This window comes from Bubalus kerabau, chromosome 8, assembly GCF_029407905.1.
Source record: "Bubalus kerabau isolate K-KA32 ecotype Philippines breed swamp buffalo chromosome 8, PCC_UOA_SB_1v2, whole genome shotgun sequence".
Lineage (NCBI taxonomy): Eukaryota > Metazoa > Chordata > Mammalia > Artiodactyla > Bovidae > Bubalus > Bubalus kerabau.
Window position 1 is genome coordinate 51,185,718 of NC_073631.1, and position 22,348 is coordinate 51,208,065.

At 38.8% G+C, this 22,348-nt stretch overlaps 1 protein-coding gene across 2 annotated transcripts in view; it reads left to right on the plus strand.

The window, feature by feature from the left end:
• The window catches only part of PRKAR2B (protein kinase cAMP-dependent type II regulatory subunit beta), a 104,629-nt gene that overhangs the window by 19,756 nt on the left and 62,525 nt on the right, over positions 1–22,348 (plus strand). For both annotated transcript variants that reach the window (XM_055590245.1, XM_055590246.1), the window contains exon 2: positions 6,329–6,364. In XM_055590245.1, the coding sequence (XP_055446220.1) occupies positions 6,329–6,364 (36 nt within the window). The remainder of the gene's footprint in view (positions 1–6,328; positions 6,365–22,348) is intronic.

A 22,348-nucleotide genomic window follows, 5' to 3' on the forward strand; every position in this document is an offset into this window, starting at 1 on the left:
AAGAGACAGTTTTAGCATATGCAGAAGCAGAGATTGCATTGATGTAGTTTTGACAATGGCCTTTCCCATATCCAGTTTTATTTCAGAGTCCACATTTCAAAATCCTTTAAGTATTGGGAGCCTCTTTCTAGACATTGTTATTGCATCAACTCTTGTAGCTGAAGCTGAATTTTTCTTCTGGTCCTAAGAGGGTATTTTTGGTAGAGTCCTCATGAATTAAAAAGCAGAGAATCAAGTTCATTCATAAGCAAAAGTAAACCAAGAGTGTTTTTTCCCCTAAAGTAATAGTTATATTCTATTACCTCGGTATTTTAGAATATCAGTTATATTTTGAGGAGTTTGCTTTGTGAATAGAATGAGACTATGCATCTCTTTAGTGGTTCTTAAAGGTGGCATTTAAAAAAAGCTGAACGTCTGTATTTCATCTCATTCTGCCCTATTCCAGCCATGCTCCATGTATATGGGTAGATAGGACACCTAAATCTCACGTTATATAATCGAAAAGGAAAAAGAAAACTGGTCCCTCCAACAATTGCTTCTCAAATAGTTCCCATCATGTCTGATCAGAAGTACTTTGAGGGGACATGGCTTTAACAAAGACACAGAAAATAAATAAGTGGTCCTTTGCAATGTCAGAAAGTAAGCATGTATAAAGAAGTTTGAAAATTGTGTTTGTTTGCTTAATTAGCACAATATTTCAGGTTTTGTTGTTTATTTGCTTTAGTGGCTATTGATCTTTTAAAAAAGTTAAATTTTCCTTCCTTCAAAGGTGAGCCTTATAGCTCAGGCATAAGAGAAATTTACTCTGAGCCAAGTATTTATTCTGTCAAAAATAATTACCTAACATGGTTTCAGTTGACATAATTTCTAGAATCTTTTATTTAGAGAGCAGATTTGGAAAATGTTTATTCTAGAAAAGGTGACTCATGAGGCTGGGGATGTTAATTATTGTGCTGACTCTAAGACTCTTGTGTACATCTTACTTCAGGGTACATGAACTCTTCTGCAAAGAGTATTTAACCAATGTGGCTACCGTATAGAGTGGCTCTGTGTGTGTGTGTGTGTGTGTGTGTGTGTGTATTTAATGACCATAAATCACAACTCAGGGCTCTTATTTCTTTAACTTGGATGGGACTTCTTTCCCAGCATTATGCTCAGAGATGCAAACCATCTGTATGACTGTCAAGCTGGCTTTTCTTTTTGAAGGCCAAACTCATTGGTTCATACTTTCAGTTGACTGCATTTTTTTTCATAGAATTTCTTGAGTTTTCTAGTTTTCTGTGAAATTTCTCTTTTATCTAAATTTTCCTGTTAGAGTAGCTGCTTATGTGGTGTAAGCCCTTGCAGCCATAGTATTTGAAAATACCTCCCGACTTGGTCAGGCTCTTCAGAGGCAAGGACTCTGTCACATTCCCAGTGCCCAGCATCCACATCCAATAAACTGCAGAGTAAGTGGGACAAGGAGACTCGCTCTGTTTACTTCACAGGGTTGATGGATTAACCCACAGCTGTTGAATCAGTGCCTCTTATCTCCCAGGCACTGCTTATCTTGGGCTTCAGGCAAAAAGAAGTGAGAAGATAAGCAGGTCCCGCTGGCACTGGTGGGGAGTCACAGGTGTGGGAGGTTGTTTTCCCTGCTAGGAATAGAGAGGCTTATTCAGCCATCTTCAAGTAATGGAGCGTTTTTTCTTGTAAGGATGCTCCAGGATTAAAGACGACTTGAATCAGCTACACTTCTGTGTCTCTTGGGGGCGGAGGAATTAAGACCCATCTAGTTTGGAAACTGACAGAATCTCTGGTTAGATAAGCACGAAGATATTCATAGCAACACAGGACTCTCAGTATTCTGCTGGAATGGCACTTGGGAGAAAGTCAAACCTATATAAACATTTCTGTATTTTCCCTTGAGGATTCATTAAGATCATAGGTTATATCTGTTTCAAAAGTTAGAGGCATTTAGTATATTTTTAAATCATATTTGTTTGTTTCTCCAGGCAGGTAGTACATTTGCTATATTTTTCCTTCTATATTCTCCTAATATTGGGGTGTGTGTGTGTGTGTCTGTATAAATACACTCCCAGAATATCCATAGAATAGGAAAGTGAAAGTGAAAGTCACTCAGTCATGTCCCACTGTTTGTGACCCCATGAACTATACAGTCCATGGAATTCTCCAGGCTACAATACTGGAGTGGGTAGCCTTTCCCTTCTCTAGGGGATCTTCCCAACCCAGAAATTGAACCCAGGTCTCCCGCATTGCGGGGTGCATTCCTTACCAGCTGAGCCACAAGGGAAGCCCAAGATTACTGGAGTGGGTAGCCTATCCCGTCTCCAGCAGATCTTCCTGACCCAGGAGTCAAACTGGGGTCTCCTGCATTACGGGCGGATTCTTTACCAACTGAGCCATCAGGGATCCATAGAATAAGAAAATCTAAAGGTGGAAACCAAGAGTCTATGAAAACCTACTTTGACTTAGCAGATTTTAAAGCATCATCTGTTAACTTTTTTGTCAATTTGTTCTGCTCTTTACTTTGTATATTTAAAAAGTGATAATGTTAAAATTGGTAATATTAGCTCACAATAAATAAACATCAATCTTTTATATTTGAATAGGAATTTGTAGTTTATAGGCACTTTCAAAAAGATGTTTATTTTTTCTTAAAACCCTCTTGCATTAAGGAGGGCAGATGTTACTTTGCATATTTTTTAAATTGAGAATTTAGCTCAAAGTTACATGATTCATCCATGGTTTCTTGGAAGACGATGGGGCTGGCAGTGGAGCCCACGCCTCCTGACCCTAGTTGGTGCCCAGTGGTGCGTCCTTCTTCACCTTCCCCCTGCCCCTCTTCCCTGTATTTGGGTTCCTGAAGAGAAAACACCAGGCACACCCTGCCCAGATGCACATTGCTTTACTTCCAGCGAGGCCTCCACCCTGAATCTCAACCTTCTTCCCTAGTTTGGCTGCTGGACTAAAAACAACAACAACAACAACAACAAAAAACAACAAAAAACAAGAAAAATGGTGAAGGTTGCTGTTGGTTTGCCAAGAGCTGATGCAGGAAAGACTTGTGTTTTATCCCTGCAAGTGGATATGAAGGGATATGATTATGAGGGATTGGATGGATTTTTGGTAATTTTGTCAAAACCCAGTGTTTACCTTGACAACTGCATAACATATGCTTGGTGCCCCCATCTTTTTAACTACTCAGTCCTGTGCCCCGTTTACTATGGGAGACAGAAGTCATTGTCATAGAACCTCTCTACCCACAATTTAAAATTTTAGCAAAAATATAAAGGAGAAACAAAGGCAAGTAATTTATAGTAATGTGTTGCAGCAGGCATGTGCTTACATGTACACAGGGAGACATAGTTAGAGTCTCCCATTTGTTGAATCCCAAAGAACATGAAAGCTGCAAATGTAGTCTAATCAGGTGTATTCTACTGGCCATTCAGATACCCCAAATATAGTAGTGACATGATTTTTTGAAATGATGAACAAATATTAATATAACTCCAAACAAAATACCAGAAGCCCACCCAATTCCTTTGATTTATGTCATATTTGTGTTGCAGAAAGTTTTATGTATATTAAAACTGCATCTAATAATTGTAGTTGTATATATTAAAAAATGGAGAAGGCAATGGCACCCCACTCCAGTACTCTTGCCTGAGAAATCCCATGGACGGAGGAGCCTGGTAGGCTGCAGTCCATGGGGTCGCTAAGAGTCGGACACGACTGAGCGACTTCACTTTCACTTTTCACTTTCATGCACTGGAGAAGGAAATGGCAACCCACTCCAGTGTTCTTGCCTGGAGAATCCCAGGGACGGGGAAGCCTGGTGGGCTGCCGTCTATGGGTCGCACAGAGTCGGACCCGACTGAAGCAACTTAGCAGCAGCAGCATATTAAAAAAAAATCTTATTTATTTATTTTTTGGCTGTGCTGGGTGGGTCTTCGTTGCTGCATGGGCTGGGCTTTTCTTTAGTTGCAGCAAGCAGGAGCTACCCTCTAGTTGCAGTGTGCAGGCTTCTCTTTGTGGTGGCTTCTCTTGTTGTTGAGCTCCGGGCTCTAGAACACAGGCTCAGTAGTTGTGGTGCATGAGCTTAGTTGCTGCACAGCGTGTGGGGTCTTCCTGGACCAGGGATCAAACCCATGTCTCCTGCATTGGCGGGTGGATTCTTTACCACTGAGCCACCAGGGAAGTACTGTACTTCAATAGTAAACAGTGTTGGAATCTAGTCTCAGATGGTTGTAAGTTGACTTGCTTGCCAACATGAATGTCCAGTTGGATATGTGAAAGCATGAAAGTTGTGGGATTTAGGATGGTTCTTTGTTGTATAGAACTGTCAATGTCAAATCGTCTGTCAAATGTCAAAGATGTCCTCTGAATTATTAAGACGGTTTTAAAAATTGCTCCCACAAACTTAGAGTATACCTCCAAGAAGGCAGTGTCACTTCCTTGAAAATCTGTCTCTGCCTCCAACACTTCAGAAAGACACACAAACCTGAGGGACCCCAAGGGGACAAAGACATCCCAGAATTTCAGACCAGAAGCTCATTGTGCTGTGACTTCATTGTCTAGAGGAGAGGCTGGAGCAGGAGGCAGAGAATATCTGCTGTGTTTTCACCCCAGAGCTGAGATATACTTTACCTTCATCTTGCTCTGGTCAGCCTGCCCTGTCTATTCTGCATTCTTGTGGTAGAAGTTTTTTGCACTCCCTCCTTTCCCGTCCTTATGGCTGGCTTGGGGAGGTTTCCTTTAGACTAGGTTCTGAAGGAGTTGTGAAAAAGAGGTTGGAAAATATCTAAGAAAACTGGTGGACATTTTTGTGTGTGTGTGATATCTAAAATATAACTACAGTTTATCTGATGAAAGATTTTTAAGTGATTTGTGACTTTGCAGCTATATGGTTGTATTAATTTGGTATGTAAATAGTGGAAATTTTGTATCTTGATCATTTGAGAGGATATAATTTTGCTATAAACTATAGTATTTTAATAATTGGGTTTGTGAATTATTTCACAGAATGAATCCTCATTAAAAGTGGAGATCAGTATGGGAGGAAATAACCTATTACTTTGTGATTTCAGGTGTCAGTATTTTTGCCTTCTGCTCTTGGTGGGAAGCATTTTGGTGCTAGAAGCGCTTAAGTTCAAATACTCAAGTTCTGCCACAGCATGGCTGTGTGATCTAAAGCAAACTAGTCCGTATGTCCGAGCCTTACTGTAAAATGTTGTCATCAATAATGTGGAGGTGCTAATTTTTAAAGGCATAGTTGCAAGGATTAGTGTAAAACTTCTGAGAGAATTTTCTTCTGGTACTTACTCCTAAGCGTCTGTAATTTTTGTGCTGTTTGACATAATGCTGACAAAAATTTTAGTCTTCTTTTTTTACTTGACCTCTTTCCATAGTGTAGACCGTCTTTATAATGACTGTTTTAAAAGTATGGAAGTATTAGAAAGTATTACAGTGGACCCATGACATCCTGCTACTAAAATATACTCTGTAGTTAGTATCTGGTGTTCTTTCTGTACATAATACGAACTGTAAACTTAGCTGCTTCTATCAAGAAAAAAAGCTTTTAAAAAAAACCCCCTCATTTCTTGAGATAGTTAGAAACAAAACCAAGAAAAAACAACAGAGCTGAGTTGAGTGTGGGAAGTGGGCCAAGGGTGGGCTTACCAGTAGAGCAGTGCCCCCACACCCAGCCTGGAACTGTGGCCTTCTGCAGACAGATTTGCATGTCATGGACTTTTGGGTTGAACACAAAAATTGTCAGTACTACAAATATTAAATCTGAGAATATCAACAATATACTATCTTTACCTAATAATGATATCAGCATATGTGAACATTAGTTTTGTTTCCAGATTTTTTCACTGTGAAAATGACACTGTTAAATAGCTTTTTCCTTTTCTAGTAATATTTCTTTGAGATAACTCTCTTAAAAGTTGAATTAACTTTTTTAAAGGAGATAAACCTTTTATGATACTTCATGTAATTGCCAAATTGTTTATAAAAATATTATATAGATTTGTACTGTACTATGTAAGTAGTTTCAGCCACACATAGCTAGGGATTTTCATTTAAAGAGTTTTGGAGGCACTAATTTAACAGATGAAATATTGGTTTTAATTTATATTTCCTTGTCTAGTATTAAATTTAAACATTTAATTTTCATATATTTATATATTTCTTCTAGCACTTGTTATTCATTCATATCTTTCTCCTATTTAACTTATGGGATCATTAACAATTTAGTTCCTTTTCAGGGTTTTGGATAAATTAGAATTTTATCTAAGCATATTATCCCACTTTTCTCTTTCAGCTCCAGTAATAAACCGATTTACAAGGCGTGCCTCAGGTAAGTCTCCTTATGGATTTTGCTTACTAATGGTGACATTTTAAAAATGGATTGGATAAGAAGGTATGAAAAGAATAATTGCTATAGAGTAATAACTTATTTATCAGTCATTTTCCCAGAAAACAGCCATATGATAAAATCAAGAACTAGGAAGTAAATGGAAATATCCTCTGAGTGGCTGAATTTAAAATCCCAGTGTGGCTAATGTATGGAAACTCTTACCCAAATTTGTTTATTTCTGCGCTTGATAAATTACTAATTACATGGTTATCTGGTTTGCCAGCCACAGTTTAGAAGAAGTGATTTAGAACTTGGGTAAAAGTGAAATCACTCAGTTGTGTCCGACTCTGTGACCCCAGAGACTGTAGCCCACCAGGCTTCTCTGTCCATGAGCTTCTCCAGGCAAGAATACTGGAGTGGGTTGCCATTCCCTCTCCAGGGGATCTTCCCCACCCAGGGATCAAACCCGGGTCTTCTGCATTGCAGCCAGATGCTTTACTGTCTGAACCACCAGGGAAGGAGACTCAAAACGGGAAGGGATGATAGTTTTTAATAAAGACATGAAAACTCATAACACTGAGATGTAAGAACTTGTCATCATGGAGCCATTTAGATGAGGAGCAAATTGCTTTATATTTGTTGGTATCCTAGAAATATCTTAGGTACCTCCTGCATATTCACATTGAGGGAGACCTTAGCCATTGGCAAGAATTTAGATTTGGTTCTCTACACTGGATACTTCCCCAGTGGTTCAGCAGTAAAGACTGCCTGCAATGCAGGAGATGCGAGTTCGATCCCTGGGGTTGGAAGATCCCCTAGAGGAAGGTATGGCAACCCACTCCAGTATTCTTGCCTGGAAAACCCTGGGCAGAGGAGCTTGGCGGGCTGTCGCTCACCTCTCTGGGGCCGGGGAAGCCATCGCTGTAGCAGTGTTCACAGCTCCCTCCCCCTTGGGTGTGGACCGGGGTCTGAGGAGCAGAGCACACGCTCAGTCGTGTCCGATTCTTTACAACCCTAATAATATAACATGCTGTAGGAATGAACTTTGACGCTGATTATTGGGAGGAAAAGACAACTGGCTTATGGAGTACCCTGGTAGGTCAGGGACTATGCTAAGCATCTTATATACATTTTCAGTCTTTCAGGTAAGGGAAATAAAATATTTACTACCTTAGATAAAAAGAACAATCACTAAAACTTTTTTGACAAAGAAGAAAACAGAAACAGTCTTAAGGCATCTTGAGGAGGAAATTCTTTATTTCTCTTTGTAAATTTAATTTAGTGGCTAAAAGTAATTTAATTTAGAAGTAGAGATAGACTTCAATTTCTTTTGAAATAGCATTTCCAAAAAATAACAAAAATAGGTACCCACTTAAAATAGAGAAATTCATATTTGATAGTTAAAAATATTTCTTGGGATATCTTTTTCTGATGTTATTTTAGTTCAGAAGTACTTTTCAGAAATAAACTATAAATTTAAATTTGTAGTGTGAGACCTGTAATTTAAGGGAAAAAAAATTACATCAGGTAAAATCAATCAGCTGTCTAGGATATAAGAATTTATTTCTTATTTATCTATTATTTTTAAATGAGGGCTTCCCTGTAGTTCAGGTGGTAAAAAATCTGCCTGCAGTGCAGGAGACCTGAGTTTGATCCCTGGATTGGGAAGTTACCTGAGAAGGGAATGGCAACCTACTCCAATACTCTTGCCTGGAGAATCCCATGGACAGAGGAGCCTCATGGGCTACAGTCCATGGGGTCTCACAGAGTCAGACACGACTGACTAACACTACTACTAACACTACTACTGCTATTTTTAAATAATAGTTATAACAACAAATACTGTGTGTATACATTACAACAATAAAAAACAGTTTGATAGTGCTAGGTATTCAGTCACTTTTGATTGAATGAAAGCTTAGGACTGTTATATACAGAGTCCTAATCTGACTGAGTTTCCTAAATCTTTGAGGTTTTGGCTTTTTCATTCATACTGCGTCTGTCAAAAGTAGATATTTCAACCTGAATGCTTCAAACAAAACATTTTTCCTTTTCATGCCTTTTTCTTTTGTTATGGTTCAGGAGGATTAGGGGACTGTTTATATTAAGAATGTGTTTAATACAGATACATTATTTTGGATCATTTTTATACATTTTTATACTTTTAATAACACTGTATCTGTTGAACTGTCCTCATGTGTTTTCAGTGCCTGCCCATAAACCTGTGGTTTTTATTTCTATAAAAGGAATTAGTTTCACTCAGTTTTCAAACAAAATTCTTAGAATTTTAAGAGTTTTTAGAAGTTTCCTAAACTAGTCATTTGGTTCAGGAATGAAAGGCAGGTATTAGTAACATTGTGTATGTTTAAAATGGACAGCGTGTTGATTCAATACATGTATATATTACAATATGATTATCCATAAACTTATTTTTAAACAACATCCCATGATCCTAATCCTATTTTTAAGCAATTTTTTTTTGTTTCATTTTTTTATGATCCAGTTCTCCTCTGAGTAATCACTTCTTATCGGTATGTCTTTTCAGATACACAAAAGTCATATACATAATCTGTTTTAGACTTTTGATAGAAATAACACTGACAGCTTGGGGTTTAGTTTTCTTAAAGCTTATGGACTTTGTTTTGGAAGATCGTTTTTCTGATGGAAAAGAAAGGAAATATACCATTTATTGTTTGTTGTTGTTTAGTTGTAAAGTCATTTCCGACTCTTTGCAACCTCAGGGACTGTAGCCCGCCAGGTTTCCTCTGTCCATGGGATTTCTCAGCCAAGAATACTGTACTGGAGTGGGTTGCCGTTTCCTTCTTCAGGGGATCTTCCTGACCCAAGGATCAAACCCACATCTCTTGCTTGGCAGATGGATTCTTTACCACTGAGCCACTGGGGAAGCCCATTTATTGTTTAATTACTATTAAAATTAGTGGCAGTAGTAGAGATAGTGGCTGAATAAATCTTTGAAGAATAAAACTTAGAGCAAACAGCAACTCTATTGCATTGTTTTTTATCTAGTATATTGTATGGGAAAGACTCTAGAATGTAGAGTTATACAGACTTGAGTTCAAACCACCCATTTACTGTGTGAATTTGTAGATAAGTTATTTACCTCATTGAGTGTTTCTTTCTTATTTTCATTTTCTTTCACTTTGAGGTCATAGCAGCAATAGTCACCTTGTTATGGGTACGTTAGATGGTTTTTGTAAAGCAGGCTCTCAAAAAAGTTGGTGGTCAGCCCCCTGGAACATAGTTTAGAACAAAACAATAAAATGCTCAACTCTGTGTCTTAGTCTGTCAAAAAAGCCTTAAAGAGTCATAATAGTATTTGATATTCATCCTTTAATACGGGTCTCTCTTTTTATTGTTTATACATTGCAGAGTTTTTTTTAAGAGCTTAATGGTTTTCCTTTGTGGTTTTGGCTCTGAATTGAAAAACAAATAGAAATGACCCATTAATCTTGAGACAATGCCTTCTCAGGAGGTCAGACCTCTCTAAATTTTTTTTAACCTCAGAATTTTATTTTGAAAAAGTCAAGCTTATAGAAAAGTTTGAGGAATAGTTCAATGAACACCTTTATCTAGATTTCCCAGGTGTTACTATTTTGCCACATTTATATGCTCTTTTCTTTTTTTCCTTGCACATGCCCAGATAAATACTTGTATTTATTTATTTTTAACTGAACCTTTTAGGAATCATAAATAGTTCATGCATATCTCCTGAGAACAAGGATATTTTCTACATAATATAACATGCAGGGAATTTAGCCTTGATATAATGCTGTTATCCCGGAGAAGGCAGTGGCACCCACTCCAGTACTCTTGCCTGGAAACTCCCATGGACAGAGGAGCCTGGTAGGCTGCAGTCCATGGGGTCGTGAAGAGTCGGACACAGGACCCGCCTGAGCGACTTCACTTTCACTTTTCACTTTCATGCATTGGAGAAGGAAATGGCAACCCACTCCAGTGTTCTTGCCTGGAGAATCCCAGGAACGGGGGAGCCTGGTGGAGGGCGTCGTGGGGTCACACAGAGTCAGACACGACTGAAGCGACTTAGCAGCAATGCTGTTATCTAATCTACTGTCTAGAGTCCGATTTCCTCAGTTGTCTTGGCGTGTCTTTTTTTTTTTTTTTCCTTCATTCCAGCATATTCAAGGATTTTACATTGCATTTAATTGTCATGACTCCACTTTTCTTGCCTTTCATAAGTTGGCTCCCTGAAATTTTGAAAACTGCTTTTTTGAGTTCTGACAGTTGTCCCCAACAGTGAGGCACTTCCCCCTGTGACCTGTTCTTAGATTGTACGGGCACGTCCACTGTCTGGTCACGGTGCCCCATTGACGACCATCAAGTCTTTGCATGGACATTTAGTATTGCTTTCATGAACAGCTATTGAGTATCTCTTGATCTAGTACATCTTTTTTTTTTTCCTAAAATAGAAGTGAAAATGAAACTCCAGATTATGAATTAGCTAATTTTCTTTTCTCATGTTGAGAATTAGCCTCTGTTCAATTTTTAGCCATAACATGGGCACTGAATTTTATAGTATATTTTTAACAGAGCTAAGATCTAATTTTCCCTAAACCAGCGTGTGGAATAATTCAGAGGTGAAATTAAGTCTTTGAATCTCACACACCCACTGTGTAAAATGGCACATTAAAAACGCAGTAATATCACCCTCAAACAGAGCATGGTTAGTTCCCTAGAAAAGTAGTGAAATAGCAGAAGTTCAGATCTCGTCTTGAATCTGATTCAGGGAACATATGCTTCCTTGATTCAGGGAGCATATGCTTCCTTTTGTTTTGTTTTGAAAATATTTTGTAGCCTTGGTATTCATTGTTTTTATTTTAAAGTTATTTGACGAGAGCTTTTAGCCCCCAAATTATTTTCTCCCAGAGGTCATTCTCGTATTGTCAAACTAATTTGCTGGTATGAATATATTTACATTTATATTTTGTGCCTAGAAGCTCATTTCAAGTTTAATAGTCAAAAACACTAGATAATGCATTCTGTGAGATTCCTACTTTAATTTACTAATTTATTTAGCAAATGTTACTGAGTCTTTATTTTGGGTCAGTTATAGTGCTAGAGATGCAAGAAGAGCAGGATGGGGCCCCTTAGGAAGTTCAGTCTAGTAGGCATGTGCTTAGTACCACAATATCCAAAGAGTGAAAAGGAGAAAAGATATAGTTCTTCCAGGGTGTGGGTCTCACAGAAAGGTGCCATTGAGCTGGTCTTTAAGGCTTATGATATGGGTTTCAGCAGGTAGATAAGGGCAGTATCTGTACTTTGTCACTAGTAGTTAGCTATTTTTATTATAAATCCTCTTTTATAGTGCTCTATACTTGACCTCTGCCATCAGGCACCTGTGGCCTGAAGTAAGCAGATGCTCAAGGCCATGGACAGCAGAGGCTTGAAGGCAGGAGTTATTTCTGCCTTTAATGAAACCATTGGTGCAAAATGTTTAGGGTCTCTCTTACCAGGGGAGGCCGTGTGGGCTCTGCTTTCAGATAGACCTAGGCTGGAGTATTTACTCTGCTATTTATATACCCACTTATTAAGTGTGTGTGTGTGTGTGTGTGTGTGTGTGTTGGTCTTAGGTACCTTTGTTTCTCCAGGTATAAAATGGAGCTAATACCTATCTCACAAAAAGATTGTAATGATTAAACAGTAGATAATACATGAAAGTCACTTGATACAGTATTCACCCCAGTTTGGTTCCACAATCTCAGCCTGAGGTTCACATGAGTCTTCGAAATAGGCAGGGGCCTCCAGGAGCCTGGACTGGATTTAAGGGTGTCCGAGGTATCTTGTTGACTGCACACAGTGGGACACCAAGAATTGTTTAGAAACACGCAGGGGTGGGACTGAAGTCAAGAGTCAGACAGCTCCATGGAGGCAGCCAGATGAAACCAGAGTGCCAGCACCGGGCAGGGAGGTGAGGGGAGGGTGGAGGATGGACCTTGGGGGAAGGGGGGGTTGGTCTCTGAGAGGCCAATGCCCAGGCCCTGGGACTCCTTGTGGGGGGAGTGGTTCCAAGTCACTTGTTCACTCTGCTCTCTGGCTTGTGTTAAAATGGATTCTCCCTTGGGGTTCATCACAAGTCAGAGGAGGGGACCAGAGCCAGTGCTCCTCCCTTTCTGCCCCAGTCTCTTGCCCACCTCCGCCCTCCCTGGCAGTCCTAGCTGACTGGTGCTTCTGACTTGCAGTGCATGACAGCCCAGTGGACCACGGCAGGTGTTCCGTCTCTGATTCTTTTTTGTTAGGCCCAGGAATGCTGATAAACTGTCTATGGCCAGTGGGAGATTAGCTCCTGACCTTTATTGCAATTTCTCCCGAGTTCTCTTGGAGACCCCTGGGAAGGGAAAGAGAAAGATAATAGTAAAACCTTGGTCTGTAGTTCAGGGCCGGGTGGTGTGTCTCCTTCTGCTCCTAAATGTGTCCTCAGACTCGGGGCCAGCAGATGCCAAGTGCTTGGAAGATGGCAGGGAGGCCTGAGCCCCTTGTGCGTCAGGTCCCTAGATACTGCCTGTGAAATAGACGGGAGGGCATAGGGTGGACATTTGTACTAACTGAAGCTGTTCTGTAAGGATGATCAGAATGGAGGTCACCACTCCACAGCTGTGTGAAGGACGTTCTCCCTGCCCTTTCACCCCCAATCCATTGCAGACCTGCCCCTTTTTAAACTGTAGTGAAATTGCCAGGGTGGTATCACACAGCTGTACTATTGAATAATTGTAATAGCTCCTAGAAGCTCCTGCTGTCTGGAGTTATCTCACTATGGATGCTGAGGTTTAGGTGTCATGACCTTGGTGTGGCCTGTATGAGATATGAAAGTTCTCATAAGAAGCTTTTCAAAAGGGAAACTGCACATTTATCTAGAGGAACTGATGAATAAAACGAAACCAAAAAGTGTATTTCCATTTGGGCATTTTTATGAAAGCAGGCTGAACGTGAGTGGCACCCTTGGACAGGTAGGATGCTGGTATGTGGGGGCCCCTGGCCCTGGTTCATGGCACGTGTGTTCTTACCTCTGTTCCTGGCATCCACGTGCCTCTTCACCCTGGAAACACTCCATGGGGTTTGCTTGTCTGGCCTTGCGACAACTCACACCACGCCATGTACCCCACCCCTCGGCACTCTTCTTTCTTTCTAGGTGCCATCTATGTATGCACCCAAGCTGCTGTTACTGTTACACGTTGTTTGATATCGTGGCTGTTCACATGTCTCATTAGTGAACTGTGGGGAAAGGGCATTTCTGGGTGAAGTCGAAGAAAAAAGAGAATGGGAGGTAAGGAAATGGGAGTCCTGGAAGGATGGGAAGATTGGGTCAGCTGTGTTGTAATGTGCTTTAAGATTCCAGAGGAGTTGGGACCAGTGTGCATCAGTTGTGGAGTGAGACTGCTAAAGTAGATATTGGATGAAGCTTTATTGGGGTTGAAGAAGCAGAAAAAAATTGAAGTTGGCCATGGACATTGATGTGTTCTGTGACTATGGCAGAACTGGGGTGGAAATAAGACAGAGCTAGATGCTGGTCCAAGGGTGCCAGAATGTCATGAATCTCAGGAGCAGGGCATCAAGCAGGGAGTACATGTATGGTCTGGATGCCAGGGTGGGGAGCCAGGGCCGTCCCTCACCGTCATTTGGATCCCACTGTGTGCAGAGCATAGGACCTTTGGCAGCAGTGGTGCTCATACAGTGACTGGGGGCAGGGGCTGCCCCACAGGTCAGCTACTGAGTAGATATTTACTGCGCACTTAGCATCACCAGGCATGGTGTTAGGCGCTGGGCAGAGCAGCAGTAAACATGCTCTGCCTTCCAGGACCAATGGGGAAGCTTAGAGAAGCATGGAGATGAAATTGGGGAAAGCCGGTTGTCTAGATGGTCTTGCATCTTGTGGATGACCAAGGATTGCAGAACAATGAGGACAGAGTTGGATGGAGGGTCTTTTGGTTATAATTCATTCACTGTGAATGCTTGTTTACTAAACTTCCTGTAAGGCTAACTCTTCCCAGTGAGAGCACCTTAAACTCATGTTTATCATGATTACAGAAGGCAGGAGGTATAGAAGCAAAGAGCTTGTATTTGAGGCCATTCTTCCATTTATTGACCAAATATTCAATAAGAGCCTGCAGTGTGTTTGGCACTGGGCTGGGCCAGAGGCCGATAAATGTAATTTAGGATTTCAGTTGCATTATTTTTTAGCTGTGTGACCATGGACAACTTCCTTAAACCCTCTTCTGTAAAACTGGGCTGGTGTAATTCACAAAGAGATGTAGGCAAAGCTTTAAAAAAAAAAAAAAAAGTGTGGTGCCTGATGCTCAGTGGATGCTAAATAAACTTTTATATATCTTTAGGCTCAAGTTGTCAAATTTTAATCTAATCAGAATGTCATGATATTAGTATCTGTGTTATTTTCTCTGATAATCCCTCCCACTTAATTTTAATCGACCAAAGTGCATAATTCTGTGTATCTCTTACAGCTAATTCCCTTACTGCAAATTTGGATTAACTTAATTAACACCATGTCAATATTTGTGGGGAGATGGGAGAGATTTCTCTCAAATGTAACATCCTTTAGCTCTTCAAGTAAAAACAGAAAGCAACTTCAGTCTCCCCTAAATTATAAGCTTTGCTTGTAGATGGTTATTTTGAAAATGAGTTGATCCACTTTTTAAGATTTAACCTTTAATTTTAGATGGGTGTGTGTATAGCCTTCATCTCCCCACCCCTACCCCGCAACCCTCTTAATCAGATTGAACCAGCTGCTTCTGGGAGCTGATTACTGGAGAATGTAACTATCATTGCATTCTGAGACCAAGAGCCCAGCAGTGTATTTTATACTAGCTAATCATTTGATCATGTTTTCTGAAAATTAATGGTGCAACTGAAAACATTAACAAGTGGGTTTCACCACCACTACCACCATTTTTTCCTACATTCGGTTTTGCATTAAAACCAGAGATTATTGGTTTTGTTGCTGTTATTTTACATAAGATAGTATAATCAAATTGCTAAAAAAAAAAAAGAAAATACAAATTAATAGAGTTTTGTTTTCAGGATCGTAGAAAAGAGCCTTTCATTTGAAAGACTGAGCAGCTTAAATAAGTATATTATTATACTTGTTTCAAGGAATTGTGAATGTTAGTCATCTTTACTGGCCTCCATCAAAAAAGGTGGAACTGACCCTCTCCTTAGATATTTTAAAAGAGAATTCCAAGTTATAGCTCCCATTTAAAAGCAGATGTAGGTAGTTTGATATGCTCTTTGCATAACGTAGATGAGGTACCAGACCCATGGTGCTCCAGAAAATGTACATGACTTTTATGCTGTGGGGTTATTTTCAGAGCTGAGTTTCAACAGGTTGCTGAGAGTGGTGTGCTGCAGTAGAAACTGAAAACTTCAACTCTGTGGGTTTCTAAAAATAAACTGCTACTTTTAAGTTACCTTTTTATTTGGTATTTTCACTTTATTCAGATTCTGTGACCTTTACAGTGTTGGTTTTCTTTTCTTCAGCACATTTATGTGAAAGGGACAGTTTAATCTATCTTTAAGTACACTTCTTAGAGTTGAGAGCTATTCTTGGAATGAGAATAATAAAAAAGGCTTATAATCCAGAATTATATATTTTTATTGATTAAAAAATAAACATTCATGTTGTATCACCTAGGCAATAAAATTAGAATTTACATAAAATCAGAGTTTTTCTTTAGTTAAATCATTTCTTGAATTACATCTTTTAGAAGGGATTCTTATTGTTAAGCCGTGTAGGCAGAGGTCCTGGTGTTTCTTGGTGGGTTGTCTCATCCTGGACAGAGATTCTGAGGCAGAGATCGTTGTATGTTCTGAAGGCAGCCTGTGCATCCTGTTAGAAGATAAGCTGAAGCATACTAAACACTTTAAAAGTTACCTTGAGCAAAGATTGATTTGAATCAGGTAGCATCCCATCTAGCAGATAGGAAGGGGCCCTGAAGAGCTGCACGAAATGACACACTCTTTATAGGCAGAAGGGAGTGGAGCCAAGGAAGTTACACTAGGAAAAAAAGTGAATTGTTATTTGCAAGGTCACTTTCCTTAAGGGAGTAGCAGGGTCTGTGAGGCAGACCAAGTGACTCCTGATTGGCTGGTTTAAGATTCCGTTTCTGGGAGAGCAGAAACTGTAATTAAGTCTCAGTTTGATGCCTTGAGGCTTAGTAGAAGCAACTTCTTTTTGGGCCTGTTGTCTTGTTTTCACCAGTGCTAAATGTTTTTCATGAATTTTTAATTCCCAGAGCCTTCCCCTGTGCTTTTGTCAAAGAATAAATTTCTCTAACAAGGGAGCTTGAGTAAGGAGCACTTGTTTTGGTTATGAGCCCTAGCAGTCTAACTTCTTGTGAAAGTAGATGTTGATGATTGACACTAAAATCTATGCAGGATGGATCATGTGCCAGGCACTGCTTTTTAGCCTCCTTCCTTATGATAACCCACAAGAATCACTGCTGCCGTCTTCAAAGGAAGTTTTCTTTTGGTCTCCACCATTTTACAGGTGTGGAAAACTGAGGCACAAAGAGTTTAGCATGCCTAAGGTCATATTTTCATTTTTAAAAATATGGTTAATTTATACTTGAAAATTGAATCAAACTAGTTTTTAACAGTTTTATTAAATGAGAGATATAGGCTAGTAGAACTATAAAACTTTTGGCTATGTCACAGCCAAATCATTCCCTTGTTTGTGAGGACTCTGGAGAACACTAAATCGAACAACTAGCTATATTTTCTTTATAATTCATCCTGAATTTTGAAATTATGTTAAATATTTTATACTCTAAATTCCCTCAAAGGAAAGAAAAAGCAATGGTTTCTAGTAAGAGCATTATTTCTACACATATTTGTAAATGAAGCGTTTATTGTTGTTCTCCTACAGTCAAGGTTAGTCAAGTTTTCTGTGCTCCAAATTAGAAAATGGTTTACATTCTGATACTTTTAGCAGTCAATTCAAGTGATTCAGATTTTTTTTCCTCTTATTTTTCCTTCTTAGTAGCAGAAAAAGTTTATTAAAAAAATCCTCACCCTGAACTTGTGGTATAGCATATGATTCTACCATTTATTAAAACCAACTTTTCCAAAGTGGTCCTTATACAAAATATATAAAAAGCAGTTCCTGATGTGACTTGCACTCTGCCTTCACCCCTTGACATCTTGATTCAGATGAATTTTGATCTAAATTTAAGTACTTCCTTTCCATTTCAGCTAGGTATCTGAAAATACTATGTTCCCACTCATATTAATGGATAAGTATCTGGAAATATTATAAACTATACTACTACTTGTTTTTACATAGAATTAACTACATTGATAGAAATAATTTGCTTGAAGTTTAGTGAGGTTTATTATTTCTCTTTGTTTCTCCCTGGAGAAGGGAAAAAACTCTTAATACTGGGATGAATCAATTTAATTTATATTGTCATGTCCACCATCTATATGCTTTTTGGATGTGTGCAAATCAAACTGGAAGATTAATGATGGAGGTATACCTAAGGAACATGCTTAGAACTGAATGAGCCAAGTTTTCTTGGTTTGCAGAATTTTATTATTGTAATTATGAATATTATAAATAAAAAAGATCTAGTTACATCTATTTGTATAAACTAGAAACCAATGAGTCCAGCACTCTGAGCAGTCTAAAAACAGTATGTGAAATGCCTCGTGGTGATTCGGAAGGGAGAGGATGAAATGAGAAGCAGGGATAGACATGGGCACAAGTGGAGGGGGAGGGCTGACTGGCCATGGCTTGTTCATTTTCTCTATGTTAATTTGAAATCATTTCCTGCTCTCCTGTATCTTCAGCAACAGAAAGTCAGTATCTTTTTTCTTTTTTGGCCTTTTTAATGATGAAGTCATTTCCCACTGTATTAAGTTCAACTATTAAAATATTTCTAAAATGGAACCTTTATGAATCGGTATCCCTGTTTTTATATGTACCCATGTTTTATATTGTAATCAGTGTGTACATGTACATTTTATATCATTTAAAGTTTTTTATTGTTAAATTGATACACGCTCATGGTAAAAAGTCAAATAGTACAAAAAAGTATAAAGTGAACACTAAAAAGATGCTTGTTTCTCCCACCATTCCTAGTCCTAGAGGTAACGCAGTTGGTTTCTTGAGTACTTTCATGGGCATTTTTATGCATGTGCATATTTAGTTAGAATTAAAATTATATCCAGCTTTGTACATTGCCTTTTTCACTTAGCAGTGTGCCCTGTAACGCTTTTCATGTCCTAACATCTAGAGGTACCCCATTCTTACTTTAATGACTGAATAGTGTTCTATTATATGAATGTATTAAAGTTTATATAAATAACAAGGGTGTTTACATTTTAGGTACATGTATCTTTGCATAATTGTGCAAGTACATCTATAGGATATATTTCTAGAAGTCAAAGGTATAAGCATGTGACATTTGTGTAGGCATTGTCTAGTTGCCCTTTAAAATAGTATACTAATTTATACTTTCAAATTATGTTTAACATATACTTGCAGAACTTAAAAAAATGTGTATTAATTCAACAGATCAGTATGTTTTAGTTGGCATTTTTTAAAATTTGAGTGAGGCTTGGCATTACTTTTTTTTTTTTTTTGACCATTTGTATTTTTCTGTTAAGTGCCTATTCAATTTTTTTCCCTTTTACTGCTTTAAGTGTTTGAGCTCTAAGGTCACAGAGCTTTGGGTTCAAATTTGAGCTTTGCCATTCACTAGCTGTTTTACCTTGAGAGGGTTTTTAGGCTCTTTGAATTTCAGTTCATTTTCTGGGGCTGTGAGAGTAACTTACTCATGGGGTATTGTTGATTGATGAGATAATCAATGTAGAATACTTAACCCATTTCCTAAAGAATAGTGTGTGTGTTTGTGTGTTAGTCGCTCAGTCGTGTCTGACTCTTTGCTACCCCATAGACTGTAGCCCACCAGGCTCCTCTGTTCATAGAATCTTCTAGGCAAGAATACTGGAGTGGGTTGCCATTTCCTTCTCCAGGTGATCTTTGTGACCCAGGGTTCAAACCCAGGTATCCCACATTGCAGGCAGATTCTTTACCATCTGGTCCACCATGTAGGGAGAATAGTAGAATGTAATAATGTGGTAGGAATATAATAATACAATATTATTATATATAATAATACAATATAATAATATGTTTCCTAGTAGTATTAGTAATACTGCTGCTGCTGCTGCTGCTAAGTCGCTTCAGTCGTGTCCGACTCTGTGTGACCCCATAGACAGCACCCCACCAGGCTCCTCTGTCCCTGGGATTCTCCAGGCAAGAACACTGGAGTGGGTTGCCATTTCCTTCTCCAATGCATAAAAGTGACAATTGAAAGTGAAGTTGCTCAGTCGTGACTCTTAGCGACCCCGTGGACTGCAGCCTACCAGGCTCCTCTGTCCATAGGATTTTCCAGGCAAGAGTACTGGACTGGGGTGCCATTGCCTAAGATTTTTAAAGAAGGTTAAGATTTAAAAAAAAATTTTTTTTTAAATCTTAATCTTAAAAAATTAAGAATAGAATGTGTCAAATGCCTTCATAGCATTCATATGATCATTTGGTTTTTCTCTTTTAACATAATGATATGGTAAATTGTATTAATAGATATTCTAATATTGAACTATCCTTATATTCCTAGAATGAACTCTGCTTGGTCATGACATTGATTATTGTATTCTTAAATATAACTAACACTGTCAACTATTCCTGTAGTACAAATCAAAACACATTTTTTAACATAGAATCAAGGTCTGGATTTTGGATATACTTCAGACAACATTATTGAATATGCTTTCCATTTTGGGTGAGTGATTAGGGGTCAGAGCTAGGAATGATCTATTTAGAAACCCCAACAAGAAGCATTTATTATGACTTACATGTGCTTTGTTGTTGTTGTTCAGTGACTCAGTTGTGTCCGACTCTTTGTGACCCTGTGGACTGCACGCAGCACGCAGTCTTCCCTGTCCATCACCATCTCCCAGAGCTTGCTCAGATTCATGTCCATTGAGTTGGTGATGCCATCCAACCATCTCATCCTCTGTCACCATGGTTCTGTCTAAACTATGGAGCAATAAAAGGCATAGGGAAATGACATTTTGTTTCTGCATCATTTTTTCTTATCCATTGAAATTATATATACTTTAGGGTTTTTACAACAATAACCTTAGTATAGTTTATAAAGCTATAAGAACACTTTTTCATATATAGGAAAGTAGAGTACATTCTGATCTGTGCCTTTCCAGGACTTGTGCAGCTCAATAGTAACTCTGAAATAGTATGTTATATTTTTTCAGTGACTCAAACCCTGTTGCTTAAGGTTAATTTTAGATTGAGAATCCAGCAGAGAAATAAATACATAAGGAGCATTTGTGTCAATGACTTCTGATTTTGCTTCCAAAATCATTTTCACTTATCAAATACTGATTTTTTTAAAAAAAATTCTTCTTTTTTAACTTCAGAAGTACTAAGGACATTAGAAATGTAATATACATGAGGTAAAGATTTTCTATATTGATAAAGTTAGAATTTGGGTTCCATGTTGTGGGTCCATTCTGTGTACAGAATTAGAACCTAGAATTCCACTGAGAAATCCTTTGAATGATCCTAATAGCCTCCATGGACAGAGGAGCCTGGTGGGCTGCATTCCATGGTGTCTCAAAGAGTAGGACATGACTGAGCAACTCAGCTCATAGCATAGCTGCTGTATTGTTCCAGCATTATAACCAAGGGAACTGATACACAGAGGTTCAGCCTTTACCCAGGGTAACAGTGACAGAGGGGCAGAGATAGGATTCACGTTCAGGCATTCTGCCTGCCAATCCTGTACTCTTTTAAATAGCCCATTCTACAACAAAGATGGAACTACTGCCATTCAGCAAATATTTAGTGAGTGTCTTCAGCGTGCTGGAAATTCTTAATTGTAGATCTAGGGCATTGCCATGGCGAGCAAGGCGCACAAGCTCCCTCTCATGAAGAGTACATTCTTGTGCAAGCAAAATAAAGGTACAAACTTCATAGTTTATAAAGATCCTTCATCACTATAGCCAGCTGTGTTTTACAAAGGTGTTTTACAATAATATTGAATGTTTTCTCACCTTTCTCCATTTACGTAGTTGGTTCATGAAATCCCTGTCTTGGCTATCTGTGATATACTATGTTCTTATGCAGACCCAGGAGACTGGGCAGTGCAGGGGGAAATTCCCCTGCTTTGACACCTGAAGCCCTGGGTAAGTGGAACCCCAGCGCTCCACTGTGTACTAGCTGTGTGTGAACGCTGAGCTTTGGTGTCTTCATTTATAAACTGGGCATTGGCTGCCCTCCTCTCTACAGTGGTTGTTATGAAATGAACTTAGGTCCCTACAATTAAATGAACTCAGTATAATATAGAAGGATCATCTGTTTCCTACTTTCTATACCTTTTCTAGTCTTAATATTTTTCAGTGAAAGATAAAAATGCAGGTAGAGGGAGTCAATTGAGTTACCTATCAATGATGTTTAACTTTTCTCTCTCAACAGAATGCTATATTTGGTCAAGTAATTTTTGTTTGAAATCATTATTTAGGCAAACTTTGACAGTCGATGTTGCAGAATAAATTACAATTAATATTCATAAAAATATCTTCCTGAAAATTAGAGATAGCAAGGGAATATTTCATGCAAAGATGGGCTCAATAAAGGCCAGAAATGGTATGGAACTAACAGAAGCAGAAGAGATTAAGCAGAGGTGGCAAGAATACACAGAAGAACGGTACAAAAAAGATCTTCATGACCCAGATAACCATGAAGGTGTGATCACTCCCACTCACCTAGAGTCGGACATCCTGGAATGTGAAGTCAGGTGGGCCTAAGGAAGCATCACTATGAACAAAGCTAGTGGAGGCGATGGAATTCCAGTTGAGCTATTTCAAATTCTAAAGTATGATGCTGGGAAAGTGCTGCACTCAATATGTCAGCAA